At 33.5% G+C, this 25,205-nt stretch overlaps 6 protein-coding genes and 1 non-coding gene across 13 annotated transcripts; 6 read left to right on the top strand and 1 right to left on the bottom strand.

Annotated features, from left to right (window-relative positions):
* Positions 1-692: 692 nt before the first annotated feature.
* Positions 693-2,896, top strand: LOC105952089 (B3 domain-containing protein Os01g0234100). 6 transcript variants are annotated; one of them, XM_088814096.1, is made up of 6 exons: positions 693-816; positions 954-1,004; positions 1,384-1,501; positions 1,588-1,794; positions 1,985-2,081; positions 2,159-2,896. In XM_088814096.1, exons 2-6 carry the CDS (start codon positions 979-981, stop codon positions 2,800-2,802), a joined length of 1,092 nt encoding a protein of 363 aa, XP_088670222.1. In that variant the 5' UTR covers positions 693-816; positions 954-978; the 3' UTR covers positions 2,803-2,896. The 6 variants fall into 6 exon arrangements, with proteins under 6 accessions (XP_088670222.1, XP_088670224.1, XP_088670223.1 ...); XM_088814098.1 differs by having other exon boundaries at positions 704-816; positions 2,168-2,896; XM_088814097.1 differs by having other exon boundaries at positions 743-816; positions 1,387-1,501.
* A 715-nt stretch (positions 2,897-3,611) lies between these two features.
* Positions 3,612-11,518, top strand: LOC105952091 (B3 domain-containing protein Os01g0234100-like). Of its 2 annotated transcripts, none has more exons than XM_088814092.1 (12): positions 3,612-3,754; positions 3,856-3,936; positions 7,862-7,896; positions 7,983-8,106; positions 8,231-8,446; positions 8,616-8,697; positions 8,785-8,969; positions 9,276-9,316; positions 9,443-9,548; positions 9,634-9,840; positions 10,250-10,319; positions 10,412-11,518. In XM_088814092.1, the coding sequence occupies exons 1-12, from the start codon at positions 3,698-3,700 to the stop codon at positions 11,089-11,091; spliced, it is 1,884 nt and encodes a 627-aa protein (XP_088670218.1). In that variant the 5' UTR covers positions 3,612-3,697; the 3' UTR covers positions 11,092-11,518. The 2 variants fall into 2 exon arrangements, with proteins under 2 accessions (XP_088670218.1, XP_088670217.1); XM_088814091.1 differs by lacking the exons at positions 3,612-3,754; positions 3,856-3,936 and adding exons at positions 7,037-7,193; positions 7,287-7,358.
* On the top strand, positions 4,246-12,348 carry LOC105952090 (B3 domain-containing protein Os01g0234100). The gene is given in 6 exon segments (XM_088814099.1): positions 4,246-4,419; positions 4,539-4,662; positions 4,782-4,997; positions 5,203-5,284; positions 11,716-11,948; positions 11,950-12,348. Coding segments are annotated over 6 exon segments (1,023 nt in total). The 5' UTR covers positions 4,246-4,372; the 3' UTR covers positions 12,271-12,348.
* A 688-nt stretch (positions 12,349-13,036) lies between these two features.
* LOC105952001 (uncharacterized) lies at positions 13,037-13,583 on the bottom strand. Its single transcript, XM_012975498.2, has one exon. The coding sequence runs from the start codon at positions 13,494-13,496 to the stop codon at positions 13,065-13,067; it is 432 nt and encodes a 143-aa protein (XP_012830952.1). The 5' UTR covers positions 13,497-13,583; the 3' UTR covers positions 13,037-13,064.
* A 2,752-nt stretch (positions 13,584-16,335) lies between these two features.
* Positions 16,336-16,408, top strand: TRNAR-CCU (transfer RNA arginine (anticodon CCU)). The gene has a single exon. It is a non-coding gene; the product is annotated as a tRNA-Arg (tRNA).
* A 63-nt stretch (positions 16,409-16,471) lies between these two features.
* LOC105952002 (EKC/KEOPS complex subunit tprkb-like protein) lies at positions 16,472-19,130 on the top strand. Its single transcript, XM_088814208.1, has 6 exons — positions 16,472-16,669; positions 17,267-17,333; positions 17,637-17,759; positions 17,862-17,945; positions 18,595-18,681; positions 18,780-19,130. Exons 1-6 carry the CDS (start codon positions 16,599-16,601, stop codon positions 18,864-18,866), a joined length of 519 nt encoding a protein of 172 aa, XP_088670334.1. The 5' UTR covers positions 16,472-16,598; the 3' UTR covers positions 18,867-19,130.
* A 1,110-nt stretch (positions 19,131-20,240) lies between these two features.
* LOC105952093 (ceramide synthase LOH2) lies at positions 20,241-24,614 on the top strand. Its single transcript, XM_012975603.2, has 6 exons — positions 20,241-20,616; positions 21,647-21,855; positions 22,192-22,347; positions 23,435-23,620; positions 23,728-23,906; positions 24,336-24,614. Exons 1-6 carry the CDS (start codon positions 20,500-20,502, stop codon positions 24,350-24,352), a joined length of 864 nt encoding a protein of 287 aa, XP_012831057.1. The 5' UTR covers positions 20,241-20,499; the 3' UTR covers positions 24,353-24,614.
* Positions 24,615-25,205: the final 591 nt, after the last annotated feature.

The raw sequence follows: 25,205 nt of genomic DNA, 5'->3' as shown, positions 1-25,205 counted from the left end.
ATATTGACATTAGGATTAAGATTAAACTTATAACAGAATTATGATTGGAATAATGATTAGTATTAATATTAGACCTTGTTTACTTGTTACTATTAGATTAGATTTACTAAAGAGTAGGAGTTAGTAAAATATTTGGTTAATAGGATCCGCTACTAAAGTTGAAGTCCGTAATTAAGTGCTACTACATCATAAGACTCATGACATTAGTAACACCCCTCCCCCTGTCATTAATTTGGTAGGGGTTAACTAAAACTGAAATTTACAAATTTATCCTTAAGATAATAATTTAATTTTGTTAAATAAAAAACTTTATAGACAATTTATATATAATAACATAATCTAACAAATTTAATTCAACATGGAATTTAAAAAACCAATCATATTATTAACTAATTAATTAGTTAAGCAGTTGAAAATTATTTCAATCTAATCTAATTCAATCTAATCCAATATAGGTAAGCAAACGGTGGCCTTTGACCTCGTTTGGTTGAAGAGATTAACCATTATTAATTAAATATTTGAATCTTGTTTGATGTTTGATATCTCTAATATCTTGTCACGACCAGCAAATATTAGGTTATCATGATTTATCTTGAGTTTTAGCCATGTTTTTTGTTGAACCTTTTCCAATATCGAATAATACAATGAGATTTTACTAGATTATTTAATCTTTATCTCGTCAACAAAAGAACGAAGAAGAGTTAGCGGTGGTGTTGGTCAAGGGTTTGAACCCCCAAACTTCACACTACTTCAATGAAAATAAAACAATTAAAAAAATCGAAATCAACAAGATTCAGGCTATCTCTTCAATTTATGGTTATTATTCTAAGCCCAAGCCCTAATTATTATTCTTCTTCTTCTTCCAATGTCAAATTGTGGTAACAAAAATGGGTCTTCAGTGAATTTTATTATTTATTTATATATTTAATTTAGTTTGTAATGCTCTGTAACAGCTTAAAGCTGTTCGAGAAGTGGCGAATGGATCTCATTAATCAGGAGAAAATGTGAGAAATTCTTCTTGATTTCTCTTTCATATTTATTAATTGTAGTATAATTTCACTTGATTTAACTCAATTTTGGTTTTTGAGAGGGTGGGTGATTTTCAGTTTTAATTTTACATTTTTTGCAACAATATATTAAATTGGATGCTTTTCACACTTGATTTTAGCTCTTTCTATTCGCTAGGTCGAGTTTGTCACACATGATTAGTCTGGTGTGGTTTATATGATTCGATTTCATAATATATAATATAATGAGTTTGTGATTTAGGTACTAACTACGACTAATTTCGTATCATTTGAAGATGAGATTACAAGTCTTTGTTCACTAAAATAAAGTTTGATTTTTTTTGTATTTGTTGAATTATTCTTTTCTCGATTATAGTAGTTGTGTTGATGTATCGAGCTCTGCTATGGATCGAGCACAAGCAGTTGCAACAAATCTCTACCCTAATTTTTCGAGGCGTTTGCTCAAATCGCATGTAACTGGAGAGTTTCGTTTGGTGAGTGTCGAAATTGCTCGTCAGATAAATAAAAATTCCGTAAGACTATTTTTTAATTTTTTTTTAATTTTTTTTTTCAATTGTAGAATCTACCAAAGCCGTTTTGCGATGCTCATCTACCAAAGCAAAGTTGTGTATTAGTTTTGTTGGATGAAAACGATCGAGAGTACAATACGAAGTATGCAGTGGGGAAAAATAGACTAACTAGTGGATGGAAAAGTTTCTCGATTGCACACAAATTGCTCGAGGGAGACATCTTGGTTTTTCAGTTGATCGAGCCTTGCAAGTTTAAGGTAAATTCCAGTTTGCGCCTTAGTCTTTATTACACAAAATCGGTTATTTTTCTACTCTTTCCGTTTGTTCGTGCCGCTTGAAATAATTTCAAGCGTATATAGATAACAAACAAGACGAGATAATTCAACGGTAACTATGATATGATTTTTATCCTTTTCTCTGATTGTATTTTTGTTTTGTTTTCTTGAGGTATACATTGTAAAAGCTACAAGATTAACAGAAGTCGACGGTGCTACTACGACGACCCATCCATATCAAAATTTTCATCCCGAGTCAATCGAGGCAGGTACGCAATTCCACTTCTTAGTCTTTATTTTGTTTCCCAATAAAAGTGAATTTTACAATTCCGCCACTATTGTTTAGTGAAAACAGAACCGGAACAAGAAAATACGAACCCCACTGAATATCCACATGAATACGATTACTACAGCGAAATTGCCAAGGGAAAAAGATCCTCGGAATATTCTCTCATCAATGTTAAAGACGTAAAGGGCTTTAAAGATTTCACCATTTACGTAGACGGCATAATCATCGACTCCGAAATGCCAACTCATTGTAAAGCAAAGTATTACGAGCTCTGCAAAAGTCGAAACATGTTCCTCCACGAAAATCTCGTCCAAGGGCTAAACGGTAAATTAGCAGCCGAGATGATTTCCGAAACAATCAAGATAGCAGATGCGATCAGGGCCGTCGATTCTAAAACGGCCCCTGCGCGAATGGAGGGCTGGGATAAGACTTTGAAAGCTTTCGAGGATTTAGGGATGGTGGTGGGGTTTCTACGCGTTAGAATACACGAGCTGCTTAGTATTTCTCGTGAAAATCAAGCTAGTGTTCGGTTGAAGAGAGTGGAGAGAGATGGAGCAGAAGAAGAAATGAGAGCCCTTGATGTGAAATTATCGAGAGTTAAGACTCGGATAGAGAAGATAGATTCCGAAATTGATGCTCTTGGTGCGGAAAACGAGAGCCTCGATCCTGTTTTTAAAGAAATTGCGCATTGCCCGTGGTGAAAATGATCGATCTCTCTCTTGTTGTAACATCAATAGTGACTAGTGTATATATTTGTCAATTTACAATTTGAATGATGTCGTAATTTCAAATTAATCGTAGCCTTATAGTGTCATGTAGCACACACAAGTGCAGACGGCATCCGATTTTGGGTCGCCAACACCTGGATCTCCTCCACATGGACAATTCTTCCAAACTCATGCTGACACAAACATTAGTGGAAAGGGCATTTTTAGTTATATATATATATATATATATATATATATATATATATATATATATATATATATATATATATATATATATATATATATATATATATATATATATATATATTAAAAACAGAAGTTATGGATTGTGAGTTAAGTAAGTTTTAAGTGCTTATTTTTAAAATTTGGAGGTGTTTGCAAATCTACTGGAAAATAAATTTAAATAGAAAAATAGGATCATAGATGCTTAACAAATTATAACTTAAAGCTGCTTATTTTAAGAGAAATAATTTGTAAAAGTTTTTGCAAACACCACCTAAGTGTTTGCAAGAGCTTAAATTAAATCACAAGTTAGTAATTATGAGTTAAATTGATATTATACCCTTAATTCTAAAAGTTGGAAGTATTTGCAAAAAATCTGGAAATTCAATTTAAATAGAAAAAGCAGATACACAAGTACTTGTTATTAAAATTATAAAATTATAATTTAAAACAACTTATACACAAGTACTTGTTTTTTAAATTGTAAAATTATAATTTAAAACAACTTATTTTAAGAGAAATAAAAGCAAAAATCGATTTTGCAAGCACTACACTCTTCTAGAAAGTTCTCCCCCATTTGGAGTCGACCAACTTTACAGTAAGCTCTTCTATAAGCTGTTTGCTTCTCTTGTGAAGCTTCTCTTCAATGGCTGGTTCTAAACGTAGCTATTTTTCTTCTTCTTCTTCTTCTTCTGACTCCATGGTTTCTCTCTCCTCCCTCTCTCTCTCTCTCTAGAAAATGTTAATCTTTTACTTATTTATTTGGTTTAGTATTTAATGCTTTAATAATAACGGCTTAAACAGAGGACTGCATGGGAGCTTAAGAAAAAGCCGGCCGAGCAGAGGCTAATGGATCTTACCAATCAGAAGAAGAAGAAGAAGAATGTAAGAATTTTTTCACTTATTATTTCAATTTTTGGGGTTTATGCGATTATATTATACTTGTATTGCGTTGTATTTGTATGTAATTTGAGATTTAAAAAAAAATATTTAAAACCCTAAATGTTTGATAAATTTTGATTATACCATCTATCTAACCTAATCTCAGCTCCCAAACAAGGCCTACATCAATACATGCTCTCTATTCGATTTTTCGTTGATTGGCAATTTTGGGGGTGTTTGCACTGATTGCTATCCGAAATTGGAATATGAGATGAAATGTAGTTTAAAATAGAAATTAGTTTGTGGATTTTAAGACGAAATTGGAATTCGGTGATTTTTAGATTTCGTAATGAGATGAAAAACGAAGAAGAGGATTATTCGATTGGGCAGCTTCGTAATTTCGTGTAATTTATGATCATATTATGAGAAACTTGTATTGATGCTTGAACAGGGAGACTCTGTGAGTACGGATAGGCCTTATAAACGGTAAGTGCAATGCTTTAATTTCTTGTAAAGACTATTTCGTTGGAAATTTGAATGAAGTGATTTTTTTTTATATTTGTTTATTTCGTTGAACTAATTTTTTTTCTTCTGTAATCTTGTAGTTCTTTTGGTCTCCGAAGCTCTGCTATGAATCGGGCGCAGACGATTCAAGCAAATCTGTCACCACATTTCCCTAGTTTTGCGAAGCCTATGCAAATATCGCATGTAGCTCGAAAATTCGAGTTGGTGAGTCGTTCGAAGTTGTGCACATGCTCTTCAAACAATTTAAAAAAAATAAAAAATAAAAAAATTCGAGCATATATACAAATCCATGTGAATTGAATTGTTGTTTTAATTGATTGTAGACTTTACCTAAGCTGTTTTGTGACGCACATTTACCGAAGAAGGATGGTATGATAGTTTTTTTGGATGAAAATGATCAATCGTATAATATAAACTACGTGGTGAGAGTGAGGGATAGATTTGACCTAACTGGTGGATGGAGAAGTTTCTCGACTGCACACGCGTTGCTCGAGGGAGATGTCTTGGTTTTTCAATTGATCGAGCCTTGCAAGTTTAAGGTAGTTTCGTTGATCTAACTTATTGCGCAACTTTATTGTTTCCATTTTTACATATTTTAAGGTTCTAATGCAAATTTTCTTGTTCTTGGTGAATGTGGAACGTGAATTATATATACACTGTCTGAAATTGGAGACGAGACAAGATAAATTTAACGGTACATATAGTATTGTCCTGATTGTGTATTTTTTATTTTGTTTTCTTGAGGTATACATTGTAAAAGATACAAGATTAACAAAAGTCGATGGTCCAAATCGAGATCGTTTTCACCGTAAGCCGATCGAGGCAGGTACGTGCATGCTTCCACATTTGTTAGTCTTGTTTTCGCTATTTGCCCAAGAAATTGATGATTTTTTACAATTTCGCCACTACTGTTTAGCGAAAACAGAACCAGAAGAAGAAAATTCAGACCCCATTGAGAGAACTCGAAATAAATATCTCGAGCGCATATCACAGAAGACGAAGACAGATAGAACGACTCCTATTCGTAAGCCTGCTCGAGATGAATATGCTTCCTACAGTGACAGCTTCGGTACAGAAAGATCCTTGGAATATTAAAACTCTTCTTGGTTTTAAAGACTTTAAAGATTTCAGCATTTACATAGACGGCCTAACTATCGACTCCGAAATACCAACTGATTGTAAAGAAAAGTACTACGGGCTCTGCAAAAGTCGAAATATGTTCCTTCACGAAAACCTCGTCCAAGGGCTTAACGGTAAATTGGCGGTCGAGATGATTTCAGAGACGATCAGAATAGCCGATGCGATCAGGGCCGTCGATTCTAAGACGGCCCCCGGTCTAATGGAGGGTTGGGATAAGACTTTGAAAGGGTTTGAGGAAATAGGAATGGTGGTTGGATTTCTACGTGTTCGAATACGTAAGCTAATTCGTGTTTTTCGTGAATACAGAGCTGGTATCGAGTTGAAGAGAATCGAGAGAGACGAAGCTGAAGAAGAGCGGATAGCTCTAAATGTGAAGCTCTGGAGAGTTGAGAATTGGATCGGAGAAATAGATGCCGAGATTGATGCTCTTAGTGCGAAAAATGAAAGCATGGGCCCCGTTTTAAAGGAAATCGCTTGTGCTCCATGGTGAAACAACGCTATTAGTGAAATGCAGAAGCTTCATGTATCTATTCTATATATATATATATATATATATATATATATATATATATATATATATATATATACTAGTATAGAGCACCACGCCCGGTGCCCATCAAATTTTGTCCGATGGCACAAGGTTGTTTTGGGGGAAGTCGTGCGAATTTACTTTAAAATATCCGTCCGGTTTTGATGGTTATTTGTAGAATGCAGTTTCACGGTAATACGTTCAAACTATTGTCTGATCCTTATACGTACTGTTGTGCATGAAGAAATAGATGAAGAGGTGAACATAAGGACGAACTAATGTGAATAAGAAATTTTGTAGAATGAATAGTCGCAAGCATCTTTCTTTTGCACGTATGGACGAAAATACCTATGCTGTGGCGGATTAACTTTCAACTAATGTCAAATACAACTGTTAGATTCATATGCTTTACAACGAACGTTGAAATCGCAACAAATTATGCACCTCGGCTATATGATAAAGCTTTACAACGAATGTCACAAGAGAGATAGAGAGAGAGAGAGAGAGAGCACGCCTATTAATTTGAGTTTTCTTTCTATCAAGTATGGCAGCGAATTTGTGAAAATTAGTTGAAATCGACGTAAAGCTTCTGAGAATTGGATGAAAATTCACATAAGCTTATGTATTGTCAATTATGCGGAAAACCGACACTGAACTTCTGAAATCGGTTGAAAACTTAACAGTAAATTTTTGAAAATTGACGGTGATTTGAACGGTTTCAGATTGGTCTCACCGGCCGGTTCGCCGGTTCGGTGAGAATCACAGAAACGCACCCACATTATTCCCATGTGGGGTATTTTTGTAAAATGAAATGAAGATGGGACTAAAAAGACAAAAAAAAAAAAAAAAAAACAAACAAAAACAAATTATAAATAAATTATCTAGAGAGTTCTAGAAGTTTCCCCCCAATTTGGAAAGAGAATGACCAACTTTACAATACTGCAAAAAGATGAACAAAATCAGCAGCTCTTCTTCTAAACTCTACGATCGATCGACGCCATTTTCTCTTCAATGGCTGGTTCGAAACGAAGCCATGCTACTAATTCTTCTTCCGACTCCATGCATGGTTTCTCTCTCCTCTCTCTCTCTAGAAAATGCTAATCTTTTACTTATTTATTTTCTTTTGTTATTAATACTTTAATTATAGCTGCTTAAACAGAGGACTGCATGGGAGCTTAAGAAAAAGCCGGCCGAGCAGAGGCTACTGAATCTCACCAAGCAGAAGAAGAATGTAAGAATTCTTCACTTATTATTTCATTTTCTGGAATTTGTAACGTGATTTTTTTTTTGGGAAATTTAAACCCCAAATATTTGATTTGTAACCTAATTTTAGCTCCTAAACAATTCCTACTGAAATGATTTGATCTGTTTAATTTTACGTCGATTGCCAATTTTGTGGATTTTTACATTAAGTTATATATATATGCTGCTTCCAGATGTTTTTTGATTTCGTATTTCGATACCACGAAAACACGAAGACGGGCGTCTAATGTGACATAATTTATGTTCGAAACAGAAATTTATGTTGGATTTTAAGATGAAAAAACTCGCAGCTGGATTGATTATATGCTTTAGATGTCGTAATTACGAGTTTGTGATCGGGCATCTTGGTAATTAATATGAGTAGGTAGTAATTTCGACTAATTTCGTATCGTTTGAAGGATGAAATTACTAGTCTTTGTTCTCCTCGATTTTTCTCTGACATATGAGAAATTTTTATTAATGCTTGAGCAGGGAGACTCTGTGAGTACAGATAAAGCTATCGTATGGTAAGTGCAATGCTTTAAGTTGTTGCAAGTGATATTTGTATATCTGTATTTATTTCGTTGAATTATTTTCTTACCTATTCGTATAGTTCTTTTGGTCTCCAAAACCCTACTATGGATCGAGCACACTCGATGCAGGCAAACTTATCACCAGATTTCCCTAGTTTTGTGAAGCCTATGCAAATGTCGCATGTAATTACAAAACAACGGTTGGTAAGTCAGTCTAAGTTGTGCAAGTGCTCTTCAAATGAGGGCATAAAGAAGAAAAAAAAATATCTCGAGTTGTATAAAAGAATCCATGTAAATTGAATCGAATTTCTCTTTTAATTGATTGTAGACTTTACCTAAGCTGTTTTGTGACGCACATCTACCCAAGGAAGATGGTATAATAGTTTTGTTGGATGAAAATGATCAATTGCATGATACGAAGTACATGATGGAAGTGAGGGATAGATACGCACTAACTTTTGGATGGAAAAGTTTCTCGACTGCAAACAAATTGCTCGAGGGAGATGTCTTGGTTTTTCAATTGGTTGAGCCGTGGAAGTTTAAGGTAGAATTTCGTTGAGCTAACTTATTGCACAAATTCCTTTGTTATTTTTGTTCTTTCCATTTTTACATATTTCAGAATTGGTGGTATTGCTTAATGGTGCTGCAAAATTAAGCACGGAAATATAGTATAGTCCATTCTTATCGCTGATTGCATATTTTTCTTTTTTTAGGTATATATTGTAAGAGATACAATATTAACAAAAGTCGATGATCCAAATCAAGATCATTTTCACCGTAAGCTAATTGAGGCAGGTATGTGATTCCACATATTCGTATCTTTTTTTCTTTATTTGCCCAAAAGAAGTTGATGCATTTTACAATTTCGCCACTACTGTTTAGTTAAAACAGAGCCAGAAGAAGAAAATTCAGACCCCATTAAGACAGATCGAGATAAATATCACAAATACCTAGCACAAAAGAAGGAACCACTAAGTTCTAAGAGAACTGCATCGGAGGTTAAGAAAAAGAATTTTAAGAAAAAGGTGGTCGGGGCGCTTATAGATCTTACCAATCAGAAGAAAAATGTAAGAATCTTTCATATATTATTTCATTTTTGGGGGTTTACGCGATTGTATTATACTTGTACTGCGTAGTACTTGTTACGTGATTTTATTTATTTTTTTTGGAAATTTAAACCCCAAATATTTGATAAACTTTCATCTATCCTAGCTCCCAAACAAGGCCCACAGAAATGCTCTCTATTCGATTCATGTTGTTTCGCAAATTTTGGGGCTGTTTTCATATTAAGTAATATAGTTTGAAACAGAAATTTGTATTTGGATTTCAAAATGAAAAGTCACAGCTGGATTCTTTTGTTAATGCTTGAGCAGGGAGACTCTGTGACTGTGAGTACAAATAGGCCTATCGTATGGTAAGTTCAATGGTTTAAGTTCTTATAAAGACTATATCATCAATAAGTGCTTTTTATATCTGTGTTTGTTTCGTAAACTGCTTATTTTATTTTATTTTTTTGACTAATTTTAATTTGTCTGCGAAGCTCTTGTATGGATCGAGCACATGCGATTCAAGCAAACCTGTCACCAAATTTCCCTAATTTCTTGAAGACTTTGCGCAAATCCTATGTAACTAGAAAATTCTGGCTGGTGAGTCATCAAAGTTGGAATGAAAAAAGAAATCAAAAGTATAAATAAAAAAGCCATACGATTTTTTATTTATTTTTAATTGTAGATTCTTCCAAAGCCGTTTTGCCATGCAAATATACCGAAGAAAGATGGTTGGATGGTTTTGTTGGATGAAAATGATCGAGGGTATAAAACTGAATACTTGGTGGGGAGCCACACACTAAGTTCTGGATGGAAAAGTTTCTCGATTGCACACAAATTGCGCGAGGGAGATGTTTTGGTTTTTCAATTGATTGAGCCGTGCAAGTTTAAGGTAAAATTAACTTATTGCACGGATTTTTTTTTTGTTATTTTTATCGTTTCCGTTTTTTAAAATTTTCAGAATTGGTGCGGTATAATTACTTAATGGTGCTGCAAAATTAAAAGCTTATATAGAGAACAATAGATAGATGGAGTGTGAGCAACATGTAGCACAACATGGAAATCGAATATCGTTTGCTTGATATATTTAAGGTTGTAATGAATTAGTTTATAATCATATTGTTCCGATTTTAATATTTCTCAGGTTGAAAATTTTCTTTTCTTGGTGAAAGTGGCAAATAAAGTTAAACATTTTTCTGGAATTGGATGCGATCAAGATAATTTGTTGGTCTATTCGAAATCCCATTTTTTCGTACATTGATCAGTTTTCTCTGATTGTATTTTTATTCTGTTTTATTGAGATATACATTGCGAAAGCTACTACGACCCTTCCAAATCAAGATCATTTTCACCGTGAGCCAGTCGAGGCAGGTACGTGATTCCTTACATCTTAGTCCTGTTTTTCGTTACATCCCCAATAAATTGAATTATTTTACAATTTTTTGCCAATATTTATTATTTAGTGAAACCAGAGCCAGAAGAAGAAAATACAGACAATACCGGGACCAGGAGAGATAAATATCTCGAGTATCGATCAAAAAAGAAGGAAAAAATAATTCCTATTAGTAAGCCAAACGGCATAAGATCCTCGGAATGTTCTCTTGTCAGTTTTAAAGACATAAAGGGCTTTAAAGATTTCAGCATTTACGTAGATGCCCGAATTCTCGACTCCGAAATACCAACTCATTGTAAAGCCAAATACTACGAGCTCTGCAAAAGTCAAAACATGTTTCTTCACGAAAATATCGTACAGGGGCTTAACGGTAAATTGGCGGTCGAGATGATTTCTGAATTGATCAAGATAGCCGATTCGATCAGGGCCGCCGATTCTAAGACGGGCACCGATCGAATGGAGGGGTGGGATAAGACTTTGAAGGCTTTTGAGGATTTAGGTATGGTGGTGGGATTTTTACGTGTTAGAATACGTAAGCTGATTCGTGTTTTCCGTGAATACGGAGCTGATATCGAGTTGATGAGAATCGAGAGAGACGAAGCTGAAGAAGAGAGGATAGCTCTAAATGTGAAGCTCTGGAGAGTTGAGAATCGGATTGGACAGATAGACGACGAGATTGATGCTCTTCGTAGTGTGAAAAACGAGGGCGTGGGCCCCGTTTTTAAGAAAATTGCTTGTGCTCCATGGTGAAAAGGCTCTATTTACAGTGAGGTGATACATAGACAATTCAAAAAAACCAAAAGCATAATAATTGTAGATGCCATAATTGGGAGACTAATGCATGAAGTTCGTATATATAAACACTATATCATCGATAAGCGATCTTCATGCTTCGGATCTGAATTTTGTTTCGTTGAACCGTTTTATTTATGTCTATTTGTAATAATAGTTCTTTTGGTCTGCGAAGCTCTTGTATGGATCGAGCACGAGCGATTCAAGAAAATCTGTCACCAAATTTCCCTAATTTTATGAAGCCTATGTACAAATCCAATGTAACCGAACGGTTCTGGTTGGTGAGTCATCGAAGCTCCTCAAATGAGGAAAAATTAAATTGAAAATTGCGTACGACTTTAATACTTCTCGATTATTATAAATACATTGATTCGTTTTGCTCTAATTGTAATTTTTATTTTGTTTTATGGAGATATGCATAGCAAAAGCTGCAAGATTAACACGAGTCGATGGTTCTACTTACGACCGCTCCAAATCAAGATTTCCATGCAAGTTCCATGTATTAGTCTCGCCTTTTATATTCGTTATTTCCCAAATAGACTATTGAATTTTTTAAAATTTCGCGAAGATTTATTTTGTTAGTGAAAACAGAACCAGAAGAAGAAAATACAGACATCACAGAGACTAAAAAGGATAGATATCTCGAGTACCTGTCACAAAAGACAGAAAGATTAATCCCTATTCGTAATAAGCCCGTTCCGAAAGACAAAAGATCCTCGGAATATTCTGTCGTCAGTTTTAAAGAGTTAAAGGGCTTTAAAGATTTCAGCATTTACGTAGATGGCATAATTCTCGACTCCGAAATACCAACTCTTTGTAGACTGTAGAGCAAAATACTACGAGCTCTGCAAGAGTCAAAACATGTTTCTTCACGAGAATCTCGTACGGGGGCTTAACGGTATATTTGCGGCCGAGATGATTTCTGAAATGATCAAGAAAGCAGATTCGATCAGGGCCGTCGATCCTAAGACGGGCCTCACTCGAATGGAGGGTTGGGATAAGACTTTGAAAGGGTTTGAGGAAATAGGAGTGGTGGTTGGATTTCTACGTGTTCGAATACGTAAGCTGATTCTTGTTTTCCATGAATATGGAGCTGATATTGAGTTGAAGAGAATCGAGAGAGAGAGACGAAGCTGAGGAAGAGATGAGAGCTCGGATTGAAAAGATTGATGCTGAAATTGATGCTCTTTGTGCGAAGAACGATCCCGATTTTAAGGAAATCGCTTGTGCTCCATGGTGAATCTATTTTTATTTATTTTTAAATATTTTTTTTAGTCTATAGTTTCTTGACCATGTTTTGTAATTGAAGAATGAAGGCACTAAACTAATTGCAAATTCATTAATTTCTCTTGTATAAACTATATTCAGAATAAATCTTATAAATATGTAATTACAAAAGAAAAAAGAATCCTTAAAAGAAGTATATGTAATAATATTGGTATTGTAATATATTTGTGGAGAAATTAAATTTTCTGAAATTAAATTGGACAGAAAATTAGAATTTCCAATTGCTTTGTATATATCCGATTCCAATTCGAAAATTGTAGAAAGAAAATCGAAAAATCAAAATGATAATACTTATTCCAAAATTGAAAATTTTCAGATCGAAATTTGTAGAATACGAAAATTGCATTCCATTCCACCCAAACCTTACATTATTTTCTCCAACCTTAGCAGCAATACAAAAGAAGAAAAAAAAAAAAAAAAAAAAAAAAAAAAAAAAAAAAAAAAAGAGGTACCTTCCTCTAAAAAAAGGAAAAAATAAATACTTTAATAACACACAAAACAACTAACTTCACAAATCATCACTTACCAATTAGCAATACTTTAATAACACACAAAACAACTAACTTCACAAATCATCACTTACAAATGCTAACATACATCCTTTATTATCAAAAAATAAAAAATAAATGCTAACATGCGCATAATTAAACCATCTCTGATATCTTCATTTCATCAATTCTTCCCAAATTGCCATTAATAATACTTTTCTCAATACCTTGTTTTCTCTTCAACCCTAACATGTTCTTCCACCTTCGTATACCCTTCGAAGATGCGACACCTTTATACTCGTCATCGATAAGAAGCTCGTCTCTAAGAGTAGTGCCTACTTTTGGGCAATTACTATTTCGAGTACTCAACGGCAACATTTTTCCGTTGGAGAAAATCTCGTCGGCTGAGATACTCATGGAGTTGTAATCGGGGGCGGAAAACTCGAAATCGGAAGAAACGGGGGCTTCTCGATAGGTGTTTTCTAGTTGAGGAAAGACACCAAAATCACTTGAGAATGAGATTCTTGGATTATTGTAGAGGCTTTGATTTTCTTGATCTTTGTTGATTATGTTTAAGAAATATGCCATAATTGGGAAGTGTTTGGATTTCTTCTTGATTTTGGTGTACTAAATGTTGGAGTACACACATGCAATGTGATTTTATATATATATTGGAGCTCCATGCTTCATGCATGTGGACATAGGAATTTTCAATTTTTTTTTATATATATAGAAAAATATTAAAGAAAAACTATAGGCTATTCAAGACAAAACGGCCTCAATCATCGGGTTCTTTTGGAGTTCGAAAAGGGTAATTACATGCTAAATCTGGTTACTTACATTGGATGAATTTCAACCGTAAATCTATATATCTACACATAATCACACAAACGCATGTGTATATGTACTTAATCAATTGTTATTTAATCAGATATGCCGCTGAAATCAATCCAGTGTAAACAAATAGCTGTAACATCTAACTCCCTGTTATAAAACGCGGAGATGAAGTATAATAATCATGTTAAATAGGTACCAACACGCTATAATGCCAGCATAAATCGGTTTGGGTAGAAGAATTCATCTGAAAAAACCGTAAAAGACTAATTTAAAGAACGAGGATATATATATTCGCTATGTTTCACGTATGAACAATGTATAAAATTTATCAATTTTCGACGTTGGACCAATAACAAATCATTCATCCCATTAAAGTTATATTACATACAATCAAATTAAAGTGCTAAAGTGAAAAAAAAATTAAAAAAAAAAATTGATGAAATGTTTTTGAACAAATTTTGTTGAAGTCACAATTTATTGGCTTTTCGAAGCACAAAGCAGCCGCCCAAAAACAACGGACATGGTGTAAATTGTGCCTTCATGTTGGCACAGTTGGCACAACAGTATCTAGATTAATAACTTCAATTAACCGATTTAAATTAATAATAACTATTTATTTCTAAAAGTTGTACTATAGTTTGCTAATTTCATAAAAAATCAATTTCCAACAACTTATTTTAGGAGAGGTTGGTTCATTGGATGCTATTCATATTTTAGCTTAAAACAGTTTATTTTATTTTAAAAGAAGTAGAAGTAAAAATGGTATTGTAAATATTTTAAAAGTAATTCTAAGTCCAAAAAAGCTCAGAATCACTTTTCAAAAACTTTTGCAAACACCGTCTTACACTTGAACTCTTTGATTTAGAAAACAACTCTAATTATTATCAAAATTTGGTTTTGATCAACTAACAAAAAATCCCATCTTATATTTATCTTTGACATAATTAATTTACGAGACGACTAATCACCCTTCTAACCCCGGTTATATACATTGATTAGATTGAACATTGCATGAACCTATATACATAATACATGACTTAATTCTAATTGTAGTAACAACTTTTGGACCTTGGCCAAAATTCTAGTGAAAATTAGAGTACTCTATAACATGGGAGAGTGAATTAATTAATTAATTTATCTTTAAACAAAATAATAATTATGGTCTCTTGCTTCACTGTCAATTGCTCTGACAAATATAATTTAAATCTCGGATAAGTATTTCCAATACTAATTAAGTTTGAATTTCACATGGTTAAATCTTAGTCAAATGGTTTTTTTTTTTTATTGATTAGCATATTCCCCATGAAAATAAAAATAAAAATAAAAATTAAAAGTAAATAAATAAATGGCCAAAACCCATCGTCAAGAGGTGGAGAAAACTTGGGTAAATTTTGTGGTTCTTATTTGTCTCCCATTTAGTGAACAACCTTTGTCTTATTACTACTCCTAATTTTAGATTCAACTATTTATTTATGTTACTCTTGCACGATTTTCTTTGTTACATCAATGGATATATATATATATATATATATATATATATATATATATATATATATATATATATATATATATATATATATATATATATATATATATATATTAAGGTTTTGGTACTTAGCATCTTGCCCTATATTCTCGGGAAACTTCTCGAGTATTATTTGTACTCGATCGAGCTTTAGTTTGTGGATAAATTATTTGCGATGTAAATTAGATGGATCAGATCGAAATTAATATCTTTTTTTGATTATTTTCGAAAGTGAAAATGTAATTCTAATTTTGTTGAAGGAAAATCGGAATTCGTATTTTCATAAATTCGAACGAAAAAAGTCATTCCAAACTCAGAAAATTTTGGATAAGAATCAACGGAATTAGAAAAATTCCAATTGTTTTAGTTGCCTAACATATAAAATGCTTAACAAAATTGACATTATAAGTTAAGTTTTGGGAGAAAAAAAAATTGCGACTTCTCGAAAATTAAAATCAGATCAGAAATCAGAATATCATATATGTTTCAATTCCGAACAAAGAACAGTAGAAAAAAAATCAAAACCTGAAATTTCAGGATTTGGAATGAAAAATATTGTAAGGAAATAGAAATTTTTTGGATCAAAATCGATGAGAATCGAAATGTCCGTTCGAATTTCCACCCCTAGCTAAGTAGCCTCATAATTTCATAGGCACTTCATATATTTCACCGGTGTAACATTTAAAAATAAATGTTTATGTAGCATATTTGACTTTTTATTTTTTGACGAGTAAAAATATTTGACTTTGATGAGCTTAACATGTATAGCCATAATGGATATTACTTGGTGGGCCTTAGAAAATCAATTCAGTATGCCTTTTGGACTATGTCCAATCAAATTTGAAGTGAAATCACAAAAATTTATTAATAAACAAAAGTTTGAATTACAATCTCCTATAAAGTTAATGCATAAGTTAATTAAAATTTCAGAATTAAAGTACATAATGTAGATAGTTCCAAGTATATTTATTTTTATTAAATCAGTTCGAACTGGTATATACAATATTTTATTTCGAAAATCTCAAAGAAGATTTAAAGCTTTAATAGAGTAAAGAGAAACAACAAGCGCCTGTAGCTCAGTGGATAGAGCGTCTGTTTCCTAAGCAGAAAGTCGTAGGTTCGACCCCTACCTGCCGCGTTTTATTTCTCTTTTTTTTTTTTTTTTAATTTTATTCATTTTTATTTAATTAATTTTCGATTTCGGAAAACCCTAAAACCCTAATTTCATCACTCAATCGCCACTAATTTTTTACCTTTTTCAATTTCCGTAAAACAAAACAAAAATCATTTCATTTTATCCGTTCTTCATTCACCCCATCTCAGCAGCCATGAAAACTTTCGAGATCGGCGGCGGTACTACCCTTTCTCTTGCTCTCTTCGTCGACGTCACCAACTCCAAGTAATTAATTATTCTTTTCTCATGTAATATTTTCTGCGTTTCCGTGTGTTGAAAAAAAAAATTGTAGTTGTTCTTCGTAGTTTGAGATGCTAATACAATTTTCATTTTGATTTTGCTTGCTGCTAACATTTGCAATTCTGTAAATGCGAAAATTGGTTTCAAATTTTAGTTTTCATCATTCGTAGTATAACTTTGGGATTATATTATTTTCAGAATTACAGTTTCTTCAAAAAAAAAATCGTATCTTTAATTCCTGAAACATTTAATTCGTCCAGAAAGATAAACATCACCCATAAAAATACTATTTTAATTGACGTTGTTTGAGTTAACGAGTTGAGCCCCCGGCTCGACAAAAGCTCGAACTCGATTACAATTAGTTGAGCTCGAGCTCGGCTCGTTCACACCCCTATAAGTAGAAGAAGCGGTAGTGGTATTACATTTGCTCTTTTTTTTCTTTTTCTCATTACAGCAGTTAAACTGTTCAACGTAGATTCTCCCGGTTACTAATTTGCATTTCTAATAACGAATTTTGGCACTGCACCTCTTACATTATCGATTGATTGAATTATTTTTACGGTCGTCTGTTCTTTTATGTAGAGAACTTGTTGATCTGATGCAAACCGGAACTTTAGATCCTGAAGTAGCATTTCTCAATGCTTCACTCGTAAGTTTAACTCGTCGTAAAATCAACATTTCCTTTTCTTTTTGTTAAAAACTCTCTCTCTCTCTCTCTCTCTCTCTCTCTCTCTCTCTCTGTATATATATATATATATATATATATATATATATATATATATATATATATATATATATATATATATATATATATATATATATATATATATGTTGGCCCACAACATAATCAATTAATTCGTTTCAGAATGGATCAAGTAAAAAAAACGAGGCTTGATATGGTATCTACTATAATTGATGTAGAGCTAAATCTATCTCTTGCATTTTGAGACAGATACCGGATGTTTTCCCACTTTTTGCTGCTGCACAAAAGACCCTTGTAACCAAATCACGAGACTCGTTGACTACACGCACTCTTCATTCGGAGCTTGTTTACAACTACTCCGGTTCTAAACACGTAATAAATCATCCCGCCCTTCATTTTATGCTTATCACTGTTCTTTTTGAATTTATTTTATAATTTTTAATTACTTTTTTTTTTCTTACTCTTTGTACGCAGATATCAGAATCCCTAAAAAGATGCGGAATTTCTGACAGCACAACTTACATCCTTGTTGCTCGTTTTGGTGCTTCGGCTGATGAGGTGAGATACTATGTTCTTGAATTATGTGTTTGTTCTATCTCGTCGCTTTTATAGTGCATTTGGATTTGGGGATAGGATTTGTGGAAGGATTTCAAATCACTCCAAACGAGAGTGATTTGAAATCCATTGTGAAATGAATCGATCCAAATTGTCTGAACAAGTTGAATTGATTTGTTGTTATGGATTTTAAAGTCATTCCCTCAAATCCTCTCATCCAGATACGACAAGTTAGGCTGCGTTTGGATTGAAGAATTTGAAATGGGGAATATTTGAAAACAACTAAAAAAACGAGAACTATGAACTTGAAATTCCTTGTTAAATGACTCAAACCGAACAATCTCAACGGTTTGTTATTGTAGATTTGAAATCAATCCCTCAAATCCTCCCATTCAAATGCAACCCTTAGGCTGCGTTTGGATTGAATGATTAGAAATGAATCCTAATACGAAGGATTTGAAAAGCCTCCAAATGAGGAAAAAATTAAAATCTATTATCAAATGACTCAATCAAAACAAGCTCACTGGATTTGTTATTATGGATTTAAAAATTTAAAATCTCCCTCAAATTCTTCTATCCACATCCAAACACCGCCTTAGGATTTTTTTTCGTAAGAAGGTGATTGCGAAACAATTTGACTATGTTTTGGCAGATGATTGTGATAAAGAGTCTTGTCAAGGGGACCGAAATTGGCTTGGAGGAATTGGAAAAACGGGCCGACCAAGCCCAAATACATAAGGTTTGTTATTTATGTGAAAACCAATTTTCGTTGTAAATTTGTTATTGTTGGTTGATGGTCGGATTTAAATTCTTTTATTTTCTTATTTTATCCACCAGCACTACAAAATATCAGCAGTGGAATTAGGGATATCTTCGCTATCGGATGCTATGACATGTAGGATTGCTGCACGAGATGCGTTGTGAGGAAACATAAAAATTCAATTTCAAGTCTGCTTCGTAATTTTTACCATGAATTTCCCCTTATTTTAAGCCTGCTCGTTGTGTAATGTAAGCAGACGACTTTTTGCATTTTTTGGGTAGATTTATTGGAATGTTTTAATGAAACCAGATCACTTTGTGTGCTTAATTTGAGCCTAAAGTTTGTCTGATACTGGCTGGGCTTTTTGTGTAAATTAAATGACTGTACTTGTAATTTTAGATCTTTTATTATTCTGTATTTTTCTTTTACATCTTAGTTTGCATCTATGTAGGAATTAATAAGGTTCTGTCTTGATCAATATTTATTCTAAATACAGAACCTTCCTTTGTTATTTTCTTAATACAGAATCTATGCATCTTTTCAGTTGGCATAGGTAGCACGGAAACTTCAACTTCTTAACATTTCTGTGTTTTGGACACGGTTTGTATCGGAAACTCGAAAAAACCCAACTACATTGTTATCATTTTGGCTCTTTGTCCATATCTGAACGGATCTGATGATAGTCAACAACTATTGGTTGAAGTGCTAGGGTGTTGTAGCCACCAAAATCGTAAGCCTTTGTCATTACAATCAAGAATAATAATAAGACTTTGAAGAAGCTTCTTGATATTGTAGTAGTCAGTACCTAGTTCCGCATGAAAGATTGTATGCGTCAATGACGGGCAACGAAGACCATGTGGAGTTAGCAACAACACGGTGTTTTTGTTCATATAGTATGTCTATGTTTATAAATGTCTGCTTGTTCTACACATATTACAAATATTAAAGAACAATCATATTATGTATACGTGTTCATTTTCGCCAAAAAATACAAACACTCAAACCCAAGAAACGAAATATTCAATGATTGAGAACAAACATACCTCCAACAATAAACTAAACTGTCGAATCACAATACCCTATTATACAAGTCCTCAAAATCGTGCAAATTTATCGAATCACAATACCCCATCGTACAACTCCTAAAACAAAAGAACAAATTTTACTGTAATGTCATGAGTTTAAATTTGGGGTAAAACCATTTTGCAACAACTATGCAAGTTGTTAAGAACAAGAAATCGAACCGTCAAAATATGGTACATAACGGCTCTAAACTGCAACAGGAGCTTGTCGAAACTTCTCCTCCGTCAGAACGTCATAACTTAAATTAATTTCAAATACAAAGTTGGTGGTGTCCGAAAACGCTCTAGGAACACATTTTTAATAAACAATATTAAAAAAACAATTTGAGGGAATAATAAATAAATAATATTGAATATCAATTGGCTAGTATAAAGAACAAAAGTTCAACAGAATAATAACAAGGTGGGACCCACGAGAGATTGGAATAAACCGGCAAAGGTCAAAAAAACCCGAATATAAAAAGCATTAACGAAGATCCCCCTCCACCTTCCTCTACTCCCTCAACCAACCCCACTCTACTCCCTAATTTCTCTTCCCCCCATTTTTTCTTCTTCTTCCTCCTCCGCCATTTTTTTGCATTCTTCTTTCCTTTCGAATTAGGGCAAATTCCTTATTTTTTTACACGCACAGACACGCTTAATGCGTGTGGATTTCGCTCGAATTTGCGATTGATGTCGTTGTTTGATTGATGCGAGGTCGTTTTTGGATTTTCCGATGGAATCGATCTGGACGCCGAACGGCGTCCCCGCCGCTTCGCATTTCATCTTCGCCGTCTACTTTGCTGTTGCGTTCGTTGCTGCCAGGTTCATACTCGACAGATTCATCTTTCGTGTAAGTTTTTTTTCTTCTTTTCCGTCCGCGCGTGTTTTTTTTTTTTTTTGTCGCTTTTTTTTTTTTGGAATGTTTGTTTGAGGATGGATGAACGGCGATGATGTGTGAAATGCTGTCGATTTTTTTTTTAGAATTGTTTGTTTGGAGATTGACGTATGTTTATGGCGAATGCATCTTAGTGGCAGTTATTTAATTGAACGTTCTTCGATTCATTTTGTTTTTTTGAGAGAGGAGGTTATGAATTACTAATGTAGTTATATGTTATTAAATGTTGTGTGAACAAGTAGGAATGATATAATTAACTATTGTTATTCTCACTCCGGTTAGTATAGTATAATAGTAATATATATAATTAACTATTGTTTGGATAAGACACTGCAATTATTTTTTTGTCCGAGTAATAATATTTCTAAATTTGGGGAAAACAAATTTTGCAACACTCCTGCTCACGAGGATAGGTTTTTGGTACACCGGTATTACGTTCGATTTTTAGGTACTAAATTTGGCAGAGAATTTGGCAATATTACATTCAATTTTCTTGTAATAAAATTGTTCGAAATAGAAAATATTCTTGAGATTACTTTTCTAGTGCTTCGAGATATAGAAAGGACTTAATATTTCAACCCTTGGCCTTGAAAAGAGAGTTTATACGTTGTGTTGCTTGGGATGATGAATACTCTAGCCATGATTTGACAAAAACTTCATTCCGGATGAAATTTGATCCAAATCAAATATGGATATGGCGTGGCAGTATCATTACCGAGAATAGGGAGATGATTATATTCCAATAATACCAAATATAGAGTTCTCTCGGGAACTATACTAAAAAATCGTTCATCACTGATTTAGCATCCAGTATTGTAGCTTTGAAGAATAGTGGATACCGAAAGATGCATGTTTCGGGTTCATTTTGTAGAAGAATCCTTTACAAGAAGTCAAGATAATAAAGAGCATGGTTAAATATTATCGTGTTATTGTCCATTGTTCTTTGGAAATAACTTCCCTTCTCACATTCGATTATCTATTGCAGAGGCTGGCAATCTGGTTGTTGAGCAGAGGTACCACTCAGCTAAAGCTTAATGAGGAGACAAGGTCAAAAATAGCGAAATGTTCAGAGTCCATGTGGAAGCTTACATATTATGCTACTGTTGAGTTTTGCATTTTAGCTACCATCTACCAGGAACCATGGTTTACAGATGTAAGAGCATATTTTACTGGCTGGCCTGATCAAGAGCTGAAGTAAGTTTTATATCTCACTACGCTTCTCCTAGCAATAAGTATGCAGATCTTATTTTATCTTCTAGAGCGATAAGAATAGATTATCTAGTGGTCGACATGAATGTTTGCCTGCTATTTTTGAAGTTTTCATCATTAATATATTATGTAAATGCAATTTTCTTGTATTAATTGTCTAAGGACTGCCCAATAGTCTCTCTCTCTATCGTTTTTTTTTATTGATGACTGTATTAGTTTAGGTACTCGTATGCAGTGGGAAATCTTTTGATGTATATGCTCTGTCTTTCTTGAAATATTCATTTGGTTTGGACCTAAATTTGCACTCTCTTATTGTTTCAGGCTTCCCTTAAAACTTGTCTACATGTGCCAATGTGGGTTTTACACCTATAGCATTGCTGCCCTTCTTACTTGGGAAACACGACGAAAGGATTTTTCTGTCATGATGTCTCATCATGTTGTCACTGTGATCCTAATTGCTTCTTCATACCTCACGAGGTAATTTTTTTTGGTTCATCTACTGCTCGCGGTTTCTAAATTATTGAGATGATTGTTATAGGATTTTGGTCAATTTAGCGAAAAAAAATGCGTAAGACTAGTGGTGGTTTCAGTTATGGCTCAATAACTTGCAAATCGCCTTGTCCTTAGGCACATACGAATTCTTGTTCTCACTTTTCACAGAGAACATGCATTTCACCTTGTACATACTGCATAGGGGGGAAGTCCTTGAGATTATGTTCTATTATAAATTGTTCTTAACATTATGTATATCCATTAGTTTGCAATGTTAAGAAGTGGACTGATAGTGCTTGGCCTTTTTGCTCAAATCTTAGGCTGATAATCAGGGAGAGAGAAGTTATTTTTGATTTATCCTTCGAGATTCTTTAGCAATTATTTCCATAGCAGTTGAGCACTGAAGTGCTTAAATCATGACCCAATTTTTGAATGTCTGGGACTGATTTGAACATATCTAGAATGAACTGAGAATCAGTCCAAGCTTTCACTTATCTCATCAATTTCAAGCTGTAGTCTTCTTCTTTTCCAAATAAGAATCATGACTTAGCCGGTCAATACGGCTCATAGTATATATAACTTTCCGTGTTGTTCAATACGTTCTATTTTGTAAAAAAATCTGCAGTATACTTAAGAAGTTTAGTTCAAATTGTGCGCATACAGTCAGAATCTTGCTTAAACTATTAGGGGGTTCAAGTTTGCACATGCGCAATTGAATTTTATTATCATATATGGTATGATATTTAGTCAAAATTTTTAAAAACATGAAATCTTCGGAAGATGTACTATTCTTGGGGTTCAGGTTGATTGAACTTGTTTATGAGCAGGATTGTCATTTTATTTGGATATCCATCTAATAACTAATTGAGAAAGGTTTATAACTAGTATAATATTCACTGACCAGTTTTACGATTTTCTGGATTACTTGTTAAAATTGAAAGATGGAATTCTTCTACCCGCACGCACAAAAGTTACCCATCCAACCTTGATGTTCATTATACACGAAAAGATACACCTCTATGTGATAAAAATAAAGTTTATCAATGGACTATTTGGATGTACTTATTCATAGGTTTTTCCGGATAGGAGCAGTTATTCTCGCACTGCATGACGCGAGTGATGTATTCCTCGAAGCTGCTAAAGTTTTCAAATACTCTGGAAAAGAAGTTGGCGCTAGCCTGTTTTTCGGTTTGTTTGCTGTGTCGTGGCTTTTACTAAGGCTCATATTCTTCCCGTTTTGGGTCATAAGGTCTTCAAGGTTGGTTTTGCAAATGATTCTGACTTTAGTTTATTTATTTATTTTCAAATTTTACATTAGTCACTTCGTTCTAATCACTTTTTTTTTCGGTTCTTTCGGTTTCTCAGCTACTACTTATGTGAAGTCTTGAACCTGGCAGAGACGTACTCAGCCACATTGTATTATCTCTTCAATACAATGTTATTGACCCTGCTTGTTTTTCACATTTACTGGTGGATACTCATATGCTCAATGATCAGGAGACAGCTGAAAAATAGAGGACAAGTCGGGGAAGATATACGATCAGGTTTGCATCTTGTTAAGCTTAATTCGTTCAGTGCATTTTGTTAAAGTAGTCTTTTGTCTGCACACATGGAGTACAAGCCCATCCTCTTACGAATCGGAATATACGGTGTACTTGCATGAAATAATATGCTATAAGAAACTGCCTTGCAAATAACTTTCTGGATAAAATTTGCCTTCCTTTCTGCATTGGATTACCGAAAAAGTACTGCTTTTTTAGTTATAGCTGGCCTCTTATAGACGTTGTTATACTTGATGAAATGGCATGTTAGAGAAATAGAAATACCAATTGAAGATTTTCTGAACCTATCTCGAACAAATTGTAAGGTTCAAGTTATATACTTCTTTTAAGTCGTAAATGTCCCTAAGCTTTTCGACTTCGTACTAATTATGAGGTCAAATATGTTACTAACACTTGTCAATCTTTCAACAGATTCCGATGACGACTGACTAGATGGAAGTCATGTTCTTTGAGAAGTATATGAGCTCGGGAAATTTTCTTTTTTTTTTTTCTGCTAATGATTGGCTTACCCAAGGCGAGGATTTCTGTCTTGAGTTGTTGTAATAGGAGATAAATAGGAATTTCTGGCATAAAGATGAAGATTTCTGCAATTTATATCTGGCATAAAAGACTCCATGTACAAAATATAGGTGCTTGTATAATACTCTTACCTCTATTAGGCTATCAATGGAAGATCTGAACTAACCTGCATCTTTTCTATTGTAGTTTGTCTTTTTTTCTGATTTGTTGTTCCATTATATATATATATATATATATATATATATATATATATATATATATATATATATATATATATATATATACATACATTTATAATAATTATCAATAAATTTTAAAAGATGATTGATTATCTTACAATATTACAACGCTACCTTCAGAACTCTAACCGAGACTATAATTGAAGACAAAACATAATGCAGAATTATATCGAACATATTAGGGCAAATTACGGCCATCCCCTGAGGTAAGCTTAAAATACGAAAAAGCCCATACTGTTTGAATAATTACAACCATCCCCTTCAACTACGTATTATCTTACAAAAGAAATGCTCATTCAACAAGTAAATTTGACAATGGAAGGGTGGGGACGTATAAGACAATACATAGTTGAAGGGTGGTTGTAATTAGCCAAATATGAGGGGGGTTTCATAATTTGAGCATACTTCAGAGGGGTGCCCATAATTTGCCCAACATATTAAAATCTCTCAGCAAACATTTATACATAAGAAAACAAGCAGATTCCTCTTCACCATGTATATATATATATATATATATATATAT

Source organism: Erythranthe guttata, chromosome 14 (assembly GCF_056151865.1).
Source record: "Erythranthe guttata isolate IM_541 chromosome 14, IM_541, whole genome shotgun sequence".
NCBI classification, from domain to species: domain Eukaryota; kingdom Viridiplantae; phylum Streptophyta; class Magnoliopsida; order Lamiales; family Phrymaceae; genus Erythranthe; species Erythranthe guttata.
Note: the sequence above shows the minus strand (reverse complement) of the source record. Positions and strands in the feature narration are given on the sequence as shown.